General features: G+C 37.3%; 1 protein-coding gene across 1 annotated transcript in view; it reads left to right on the top strand.

Annotated features, from left to right (window-relative positions):
- Nuak (Nuak family kinase 1) overlaps positions 1-11,619 on the top strand; it is a 48,596-nt gene extending 36,977 nt beyond the window's left edge. Inside the window, exons 22-27 of the mRNA XM_034968767.2 lie at positions 265-376; positions 1,264-1,364; positions 2,920-2,946; positions 3,402-3,481; positions 5,523-9,237; positions 9,662-11,619. Coding sequence (XP_034824658.1) covers positions 265-376; positions 1,264-1,364; positions 2,920-2,946; positions 3,402-3,481; positions 5,523-9,237; positions 9,662-9,722 — 4,096 coding nt within the window. The 3' untranslated portion in view covers positions 9,723-11,619. The remainder of the gene's footprint in view (positions 1-264; positions 377-1,263; positions 1,365-2,919; positions 2,947-3,401; positions 3,482-5,522; positions 9,238-9,661) is intronic.
- Positions 11,620-11,728: the final 109 nt, after the last annotated feature.

An 11,728-nucleotide genomic window follows, 5' to 3' on the forward strand; every position in this document is an offset into this window, starting at 1 on the left:
ATAAATCTGGTGATATTATAAGTAAATTTTGTCTGGCCACGGCAGAAGCCACGCTTCGTTTACCAACGTACTGGCAAAGCAGTGACGCCCAGTAATTTAGCGTTCTGGTACGACACTGTGTAAAAACCAATAAGGGGTATGGGTTTAATAAACTCCCTTCGCAGCAAGTCCACTGCCATGTTGCCATATGGGATAAAAAAGGAAATAAAGTATTTGTTTTAATATTATATTTTATTTATTACTTACACCGAATCACGTATGTAGGTCGACGCGGGCGGCTCGCGCAGAGTCTGTGAGCTCCGGGGAGGAGGACGAGGAGGACGAAGGCTTCCACTTACTCACGGCCGACAACCTGTTCTCCACTCTGTTGCACCGGGTATGTTCATCACTTCCTCCTCCCTTTCTAGGGAACTCATAAAGTATTATGGTAGCCCTTCTTACGCGCTTCTCCATGCAAACGCCTATTATTCTATTATTTGTTGTTATAGATCAATAACTGAGCCATATTTGAAATACCCATATATTTCAAAAGTTATGGCCCTTGAAAAATCTTTATTTTGGAGCAAATTTGAGGCAAACTTCATGCGTACATAAACTGTATATTACAGTTTATGTACGCAGAAGAAGAAACTAGAAAATTGGAAAATTTACAATTTCATGTCACACTTTACTTCATAATCATTTCAAATGTCTTTAGTTTGTGTAAAAAAATGTTTTCTTTTTCCAAAAATAGGCATACCTAATTCCAAATGTCTATTCGAAATTTTCAATGTCCGTTTTTGACTAAAAATCTTGTATCTCAAGCAAAATTCATTCACCCGGCCTCTCTCGGGGTGAGGTGCGGTTGGGGAGAAAAGGTGACACGCACAGATAGCGTTTTTTTGGTCATCTATGGAAACCACTATTTTAGGCTCCACCAGCCAACGAATTGTCGCTTCGATGAAGCGAGCTCTTAATCGCCACTAGGGATTCTTGTGTTGAGCACGCTGAGCCAAAACTAACTACACCGCCACAAGAGATCTGACGAGCTATGCTATCGATACATCTCGAAGCGCTGCAGCATATATGGAAGCAAATTAATGCGATTTGATACGACTAGATGGAGCAGCGGATCAACGAGATGATGCATAGATATAGCTAAAGACCTGAAGAGTTACATATGCTACTTTTTATGCTGGAAAATCAGAGTTCCAACAGGATTTTTAAAAACTTAAATCTACGCGAAATTGCGGGCATCAGCTAGTGAAATGTATGCGTTCGCAGGTGCGAGCGCTCACTCAACGGCTAAACGGTGAGGAGGGTCCCGGCTTCCAACACCATCCGCACTCGATCTTCAACAACCTGCAGTCGCCCTTCTTCAACAGGTGACAACAAACGCTTTCCGACATCATACCACATTATCCTTAACACTCATCATCCCACCTTGGGGTTTTTACTTGAAATGGGCGGAGATTATTATAATTGGCGGACTTAGATATATCTTTATGATGCTAAGGCTAAATCTTAATAGTACAGCACCGATTCCGTTGTCTTTCTCTAAACTAAATTTAGAGCATCCTTTTCTTTTTAACAATGCTAAAAAGGGACAGAACATGAACTTTACATTTAAAAACTCTAAATTTTAGTGCACGCTACAAATTTAAACAGTAGGCTCGCGACTGTGCGCTAAAATCACGGGTTTTCCCATCTAAAAATAAAATTGAAAACTATCAAACTGCGTCTGTACTTTTCATATTACATTAGTAAGATAAGTATGCGAATACTCGAAAATTAGCTTGTGCTCAGAATCAGTACCATAATGGCCCAACTAAACGCCACCTATTTTATGCTCGCAAATTGATGGTCAAAATCCTCAATTGAGCTGAATCTGTTGTTTTTCTCTAAACTATATTTAAAAATATAGATACTCTTTTGCATCTTTTTCTTTTTAATATTGCTAAAAAAGGACGGAACATGAATTTTAAATTTAAAGGCTCTAAATTTTAGTGCACGCTACAAACAATAGGCTCGCGACTGGCAACTAAAGTCACGATGTTTGACAGATTAAATTTAAAACTGTCAAACTGTGTCTGTCCTTTTCATAATACATTAGTAAGAAGAGGATGCGAATAGTCTAAAATTTAGTTGTGCTCAGAATCAGTACCAATAAGCTCGGGAAGGCTCGGTCGGCAAAACAGTTAAATGATCGGATTAAAATCCGAAAAGTCGGCGGTTCGAAGTTCGAACCCCACCCGTTGCACTCTTGTCGTGCCTATTCCTAGCACAAATTTCGCGTTAAGTTGGAGTAGAGGGGAAAGGGGAATGTTAGTCATGATTAAAATCAAAAAAATCTAAAATGGGCAAGAATTGAATTGAGCTTTTTTTTATCCGCTGATTTTGATTAATTCTGCCCATTTCAAAGTGGAGTGGTTTTAAAGAGTGTTAATATTCCAGTTCATGGCAAAGCAACACCATGAACGATATTGCTGTGAGAAACAGTTACATTCTCTCATTTGCAAAATAATTAAGGGTGTATTTATTGAATAGTTCATTTAACTCTCATTAACCGAAGTATACATTGCAAATATTTTTGAATGGAGTTTTTAACAAGTCCAAGGGAGAGCAATTGGCGCATCATTAATTAAAATAATAACTCATGGGTGCTACAAATCGTTCTTTCATCATAAATATACCACAGAACTTATGCTGCGACATTATCATATAAAAACTGTTTATATAAATACACCTTTACTCCATCAAATTACCAGTGTGACATCAGTTTTGAACGTGAACACACTACATTGAGTGGACATAACTTTGCCTATATTCATTTAATTGTTTAATTGATTTTGTTTACTTTTTCAGGTAATTATTAATAATTTTAACATGCTTTTTTTTCATGTACCAAACTAATAAATAATATTTATTTTCTGCATGCAGCCCTCACTTGCCACGAAGACATCTGTTGTAAGTATCGGCGTTATATTTTTATTTTCATTCATTGTAACACCTTGTAATATACATCATAATGATTTATGTCGTCGTATAATTATTTATTACATGCAGCACACATAAATACATGGAAAGCAAAAGAAGTGTGTCCGAAACGTAAGTTATTATTGTCAAACATCTTTAGGAAAATTTTGAAAAACCATCACTTGAGAACGGCTCGACTGATTTGGCGTATATTTTTTTTTGTATATAATTTGCCAGGACAAAATTAGTATGAAATAAATTTGTTAGAAAATCTTGGAAGCCTAGCGGTAGACTAGTTTAGCCCAGTCGATCCGTTTATTACAGTTCAGTGCGTGTTAAACATGTGCCAAAGATACTACATAAAAGGTATGAGACACATCACCCCAGCACGTGTTTTGACAAGCACCCATTCGTTGGCCGCACTGTGACCGCGCCGTGTGTTGCAGGCGCGAGGGCTGGGGGTCGCGCGAGCTGCACGCGCCCTTCGACTCGATGTTCAACAAGGCGCGCTCGCCGCTGCCGCGAGGTGAGTCCCCGCGCTTCCGCACCGCTTCACACGACGAAAACGTTGCCAGTCACCCGCTATCGCTTCTCACACACTAGCTCCCGGCTCACACTCGCATCCTGCCCCGGCCGTTGTGAGCACGCCAAGGAAATGTACATTGCCGATAATATGTGAATATTGCACTGTTTGGAGCACTCGCTTTTGCCGTGATCATTTATTGAAGTAAAACAAACTTCTTTAGGCGCGACTTGAAAGCACATTTTCGAACGGAAGTAACCTCCAAACGTGAACCGAAAATGGTAGCCAAACAGTGAGGTTGCCATCTTTTATCGTAATGCCATAGATTAAATTCACTATTTTTCACTCACTTCATGATTTATGATAAAAATCTATTGCCGACTCGTTTTCAAAAATGGAATCCCGGACACATTAAGTTTTACTTCAACCGCGAGTAAAGGCACACTCATTTATTATTTTATATAGAGAATAAATGAAATACTGATTAATCAAAAATGTAAAAGTAACAACGAAAAAATTGCTAAGTTTTGGTGTTCAGTTTAAAGTCGAAACATTCGCAACATCCTAAATATTGACTTTTTCGCAACGACTAACTGCCATGTAATATTGTTGCACAAATTTAAATAATACACAAAAGTTCGTCTTGTTTTTTCGAATCATTTTGGCCTTTAAAAGAAGTATAATTTATAAATGTCCTAGAATAATGTGCAGAAAATGTGTAGAAAATGTGCAGAAAATGTGTATAAATGTGCAGAAAATGTTCAAAGATCAAGTATTTCACTGAAAGTAGCAACGCTCCGCACGGCTGCACTCACAACAGCTAGCTTCCACTAAACAAATCGATTAACTATCGAATTCCCGCGATTCGAATATTTTCCCAATTCGTAGTTATGAATGCATCGGGTATTAGCGACGTTTTCTGTCGTAGGTTTTCTTTATAACAACATGAATCTATAATGGGTCATAGCGAACGCATAACGTCGCCATGGTCTGTTACAGTTTCTGTGTGATTTTAGAATTTATTAACATTCAATTACTAAATTTAACTTTTTTTGCATTGTAGTGTTTATATTATTGTTTTTATAAAGCATTCTTTGTGCAGATTTTTGAATTTTTCCTACCCGCTAACATTAGCAGGAAAATGTTGCATCGCTCTCGATAATCATGAATCCATTCTATGTAGTTACAAAATTGCATGAAGTGTTCAAAAAAGGCATTTTTCTCATCACATAATCAGTGCCGAGGCAATGCAGTATTGTTTGTATGAAGTAGTAGATTTTTATTTTTTAATGTTTACATCCCTGTCTCGAAATCAGAATCTGTACCGGTCCCAGAGTTAATTAATTTGTTTGGAAAGAACCACTGCCTCCTGTAGCTAGTCGATGTGGTACGCGGTAGTGGCTCCGCTAGCGCGGCCGTCGGCGGCGGCTAGGGGCGGCGAGGACGCGCGCTAGTGAGGTTGTATTGGTGTGGTTGCAGTTGGGTTGCGCGTTACACTGCATGCTCCGACCAAATCTACACTTCACAGCGGCACCGGCCCCGACCACAAACCCACCACAAACGACACGCAAGAATAGGTACTAAACTATTATTTTATTTTCCTCATTTGTGTTTGTGTTACGCATCGCGCGTTGCGGCTGCTATCAGAGTACGGATGCCTCCGATATCTTGAATCGCTGATGCAATATTAATTTAGTACGCATTCTGGTAAATCACTTTTGATCCGAAAAGCAACATTTTAATGCATATATTATATTATGTGTTTTTGGTTTTGCATATCCGCTTTTCGTTTGGAATTAACGTTTAAATTAAAACTTACTAAAACCATTTTTTTTTAACTTTTCGCTAGTCGCATCGGTGTATCGCATCTATCAATAACGTAACTGTTTTAAATATATCCCGATACTTCATGATCCATGCCGGTTCGCTACCGGAAACGAAAACCCTTAACGCGTCGACTCGCCACAAAAGACGACACTGTAAATATACCATCCTAGCGAACGTCATGCATGATGGAAAACGTGTGTTTTCGATTGCATTACAGGTAGTAGTAAGAAAACCGCCAAGCACCAAACGAGAGCCTCGCAAACGACGGACGCGACGGACGGGCTAGATCTGTCAGACCTGGATCTGAGTACGATAGAGTTTTCGGAGCGGGAGATGCAGGCGCTGTCGGGGCTAACGCCGGCGCTGTCGCGGCGCCTGCAGCGGCAACTGCTCGCGCACCTGCCGCCGCAGGCCGCCGCGCGCCTGCGCCGCACGCTCTCGCTACACGCCACGCCCGTCGCGCGCGCGCCCTACGCGCGCAGTCACTCGGCAGCCGCGCGCGCCGCCGACCATCCGCCGCTTCCGCCGCCGGACTACGACGACGACGATCGCCCCGAACTAATCGACGACTCCGCTAAAAAAGGCCTTAATATAAATCCCGACGTCGAAGTTAAAACTTCGAAAGAAATAGATAACCCCGTAAAAGTCGATGCCGAGGTGGACGATAAAATTCCTGAAGAAATCGAACTCCCCACGAACGCCGATTCCGAGGTCGAAATGAACACCCCTAAAGAAGTTAAACATTGCGGGGAAGTAAAATCTTCCGATGAAGTTAAGCCTTCTGACGAAGAGACTCCTTGCGCGCGAGCAAATTCTCCCGAAGTCATATCTGTGTCTTCGAATGTAGCAACATTTAAATCCGAAGACGCTCCTATCTCTGCGTCTCAATTCTGTACCCTGCCTCGTCTCAGACGGCGGTCGACTCTCTCCAGGGATTCTTTATCTCCAACGTCTTCCGCTGATTTTGGCTACGGATCTACGAAATTGGAATCATTAACTAAAGAGACCGTTGGATCTAAAAGCGGCAGTACTCGACGCACCCCAGATCGTCCATTGTTAAGTAAATATTTGGCACCTGAAAGAAATATCTCTTTAGATGAATCATACTCGTCGGATAGCGGTAGTATTCTTTCGGAACCTAGCTATATTGCAGCTTATGGATCGCCCACAATAAATAATCCACCCGGTTTGGGATTTAGACGACACTCTCTACGATTGACCGGAGACCATCCTAAAAAGCGTTTATCTAGATTTCTACGTTCTGATTTCTTTGATACTTCGATGGATGATAGTATATATGTTAAACATAAAAAGGAGAAAGAATTGGAAACTCAGAAAATATTAAAAGAAATTAGGGATAAGAAAAATAAATCTTTAGAGTCGACTCCTAAAAGTCCAATCGAAACGCTTGACGAACCTGGGTTCAAAGACGACTATCCTGTTAAAAAATGCCTTTCCCCTATAGGTAATTTATTATTGAAAGATCGTAGTAGATCTACCACACCCTTTTTTCCAATATTAGACAAAATAAAAGAAAGTACCTCAGATTCTAGCAATATAACAACAGAACAAAAGCGAAGCGATGAATTTAGCGTTATGAACGTTGAAACTGTTCCTGTTAACAATAATATAAACAAAGAGTCAAAAATGATCAGACCTAAAAGCTATCCTTTAAAAAATGTTGATATATACGAAGATACAAATAAGAGCATCCCGTTGGAAAGTTCTAAAATTATTGACAATGAGGTCGAAGATAAGAAATTGAATAGAGAATCAAAATTATTAAGGCCTAAAAGTTATCCTACAAGTAGCCCTTCACCTGAAAAGGTTTATATGAATCGTAATATTAAAAAAGATGAAACTAAATCTAAAGAAATTATTAATGACGAAAATAAAACTGATGTAGAAGTAAGTTTCAGTATAACTTTACCAAAAAAAGCCAAAACCTCAGTTATTCGGTCGAATTCACAGAAAAAAGTAGAATCAGCAGATCAAAAAACAGAATCTAAAGAAAGAATCGATTCCACCTTAACTTTAAAGAAATATCAAGTTGTCAGTGGAAATGACGATAAGACTGAAAAGGGTCACAAAATTGAAACCCAATTGAAGACCGGTAAAAACGACTTTGTTACGAAAGCAAGCAATAATGAAAGCACTAAAAACGGAATCATAAAGGAAGAAATAAAATCGACGCTCACAGAAAATCAATTGAATGGCAAAAAGGGAGTCGTTAAAAAGAAAATCGTAAAGAAGGTAACTTCAAAATCAAAGACTGAGCTAAATACAAATGACAAAACAACAGACGAAAAGAAAAAGGTCACAAAAAAAGTTAAAGAAAAAGTGGGTGACGAAATCGCAAACACTGCCGTTCCAAAAAAGAAGTCTGTGTTTCAATCAATTGGACAGAAGTTAGAAAAATTTACATCATCCAAATCGAACTCTCCTGAAAAAAATTCTAATAATGATGCTATTGAATCAATTAACCGAACCCAAAGAGAAAATTCTGTTCCAGTTAACGTTGATCCTCCGACTGAATCGAATTTAATAAAGAGAGCTGTTACAGTAACTGATGTTGCGGCGTTGGAGAGCCAAAACAATAGCCAAAACAAAACAACTGTATCTAAAGTTTTAGGTCTGTTTAAGAAGTTCGAACCTAAGGAAAAAAATGTAAAATCTGCTGAAAAAGTAAACACAGAAACTGGAAACGTTGCTCTGAAAGATATTTTACATAAACATGATAATCCAGGCGTTTATAATTTAGACTCTGAAGAAAAACCAAAGAGGCCAACTTCACTGCTTTTAAACGGCTTAGGTCGTAAAAATAGAAACAGTAGGACCTCTAACGACGATGTTAACACGGAGGAAGAGAATGATGATCTCCTAATAGTTAAGAAAGAAAATGATTCCAAAAATATTAAAAATTCTTTAAAATTAGATTTTTCTAGACTGCCAAGAGTTAAAAAAATAGTTCCTACAAGTCCTGTGATAGAACCACAAATAATGAGTAGTTCTGATGTCGAGAAGAACATTGACAAAAATTGTGTACTACAAAACAATGGAAGTATTCCAGACGCTTCCATGAAAGAAGATTTATGTGAATTACAGAGTCGAAGTCGATCACGAAGCAGGTCAACATATTCCAATTCCGAAGTTAAATCAGAGCCCAGCGGCATTAAAGAGAAATATGTCCTGCCTGATGGCTCCTCACATCACTTGCCTTTGCGAAGTCTGGATTCTATAACGCCCGAAAAAGAGGATATTGTTGACAGAATACGAAGGAAAAGTTTTTATTCTCGATTTAACGAAAAAAAACAAAGGCGAAAAAGCAGTTTGGTGGGTCCCGGGGCAACCGAATACGATCCCCTGGCGAGAATACATTCTCATCCGAATGATTTGAGATATGATGCTTCCCCGACTTCGCCAGGGAATTATGATTTGTCACCCGGATTGTCGGTCGGATCAGATATATCGCCGTCTGCAGAACGCTACAGATCTTTACTAACTGATTTACCTACCACGAGAGGCAGTTTGAGATACGATGGAATAAATGATAAAGTTGATATGTACCGATCACTCGACCGAAATGATTTTAGGAAGCATCCAGGAAGAAGTTATCTAGATTACGATCAACCTTCTTCCTATAGTTCAAATAGATATCCAAGGACGAAATCATTATTTGATAGTTCAGATAATAGCGAAGATCAATCGTTAGGTCTCTCTAAAGAATCGCACAAATATAATCGTGCTAACTCCTTATTTTCTCCGGGAAGTTACGCGACTTACAGACCGAAGAGAACTAGAAATTCCGCAATAATACTTAAAGAAAGTGAAAAAGAGCCTAGTCCAGAAAATATACTGGATAAAATAAGGCAAAGAAAGATTTCAATCAGCGTTACCAGAAAATCTGATTCTGAAAAGGACTCTGTGCCTAGGTGTGTATATTTCACCGTTTATTTCATGTAACGTAAATAATAATTATAAATAACTTCCCAAGAAAAAGATTTTCTCTGTGCACGCTTCAAGCTTTTAAATTAAATTTTAAGGCACTAATGCTTAAATTTTAATAAACAGTAGGTACCTTATAAATAATTGTAAATTTTATAAAATACGTTTCTTTGTTGTAGATCAGTATAATTTTATTATCATCTAATGAAAACACAACTTTTACAAATGCTCAAAACACGAATATTCAATTGCTCAATTATTAACTGAACGACTTCATTTAGTAGATATTGTATTAACGTGATCGATTGTAAAATTCATTGCACATTATTATTACCATTACAAATATCACTGGACCAAATAAAAATGATAATATTATTAAAAGTGAACTTGAGAATGGTTTTTCATTTCCAGATCCAATCTCTCATCTAAAGGCGAAAGCGACTGTGCAGAACGCTCTTCGAAAGTTGACTGAAAGGCGCTACTGATGTTACTACTATCGACTTTGGCGTTTTATATTTATAGTTGCGCATTTCGAATAACTTTTAGCCAATCACACAGGTAGTCTTAAAAATGCTACGTTTTTTCGAATCTCTCAAACCTCAATTAAGATTCGGTCAGAAATAACAAACGGTTATGTACAGGAACGTGATTTTCAGGAGAGCTTTTTCAAAGCTCCTCTGAAACGGTAATATTTTTAAAAAGAAAAACTATTTTGTTCAAAAGGTTGCGGGTTTAAGGCCAATTTTTATACAAAAAAATTTAATCAAGGCAATCGGAATATGAGGCGCAGTGACGTCACCACCCCGATTGCCATCTCGATCTGTCGCGTACTATGTTTAGCAATTAGAAACTAACAAAATAAGGCAAATGTCTTTGTGGTAACTCGTGAACTTCGATGTGCACGGTGTACACACGGACGACTACAATACATATCCGTGTGTGACTTCTTGAAAATTGGGTCTAGCTGTATTATATTAATATACCTAATATACGCGAAAAAATATTGCGAAATAATAAAAAAATAATCTTATGATAGAACTAGCTTACGTCCGCGATTTCGTCCGCGTGGACTACACAAATTTGAAACCCCTATTTAAGCCACTTAGGGGTTGAATTTTCAAAAATCCTTTCTGAGCGGGTTTCTATGTCATAGTAGCTATCTGCATGCCTCCGTCCAGTAGTTTGAGCTGTGCGTTGATAGATCAGTCAGTCGGTCACCTTTTCCTTATATATATTTAGATAAGGAATTCTAAGTTTAACTACGAAAAAAGTGAATTTCCCCAAAACTAGTTGACCGTTTGTTCTTTGCGACCTCGATGGTCAAAAGTCCAGAATCTCAAAAACCTCCCCTTTTTTCTATATAATATAAACCAAATACCTAACGATTACTATTGTAAAACTTCTTGCCAATCCTCTAGTAATTGCATTTGCGAAGTTAGTTTTTAGACCGATTAACACGTTATTAAAATACATAAATATTATGTCCATGAACTTTTCATTCTAGAGGGTATAGTGATGCAACATTTTTATCGTTCGTAATCAAATAGTTCTTCGGTCTGTAATAAAAAAACATCCAAATTATTAGCGACTGGATTATTTATTTAATCAAAGAACAAATACAAATAAATATTCAAACAATACTATGCAAGTATAAATTTTATTTTGAATGTGAATTGATCTTATGTGCCTTGCTTAACATAACCAACTGGATTTGATATTCTAGTTCATTGAAAAGAAAATGACACAAGTTTTAGTGTTTTTGCACAAAAGTTTTAACTCTATATGTCTAATTTTAGTTTGATTATTTTAGATATTATCGATTGTTGGTAAACTAAGTCACTTAAGTTTTAATGTTTTTATAACCAGATAGTATTGACTGCTTAGTCGAATTGAAACAGTAATCGAATAGAATGGTGCTTAGTTGAAGGTTTTCTTAGGAATAATTCGTATATTTATAGAAAGTTACAGTCACATTTACGATGTACGTTTACATTTTATAAATAGTATGTTTTGAGTGAAAAGAATATATTTTGTTAAAAACAAACAGTATTTTAAGTGAAATAGTTGCTGTTTTTCATTTGTTGCCATTATCACATCTTTAATTAATAATTACGTCCGTCAGTGAAAAAACTAGTCCGTTTCGACGTCTGTAAAGCAATAATATTATCACGACTCGTACTTTATTTTATTATTATTTATTTATTTATATTTATCACTACTTAGGTAAGAATTGTAATGATTATTATTATTTATTAGTGTGTGGTGATTAATAATATTTTGTAATAGTAGTTATATGAACTGTTTTGAATATTATTTTAATTGCTATCACACATGTTTTGTATTGAATGTGAATAAATTATAGTTGAAAAGTGTTGTTTTTATTTCTCAAATGTTTATTTCCCATCAAAAGTGTCTAGGGATCAAGTACATCTTTTCTATTAAAAGCTTTCATTCCTATGTTTAAGTTAACAACTTCCC

This window comes from Maniola hyperantus, chromosome 5 (genome assembly GCF_902806685.2).
Source record: "Maniola hyperantus chromosome 5, iAphHyp1.2, whole genome shotgun sequence".
NCBI lineage: Eukaryota > Metazoa > Arthropoda > Insecta > Lepidoptera > Nymphalidae > Maniola > Maniola hyperantus.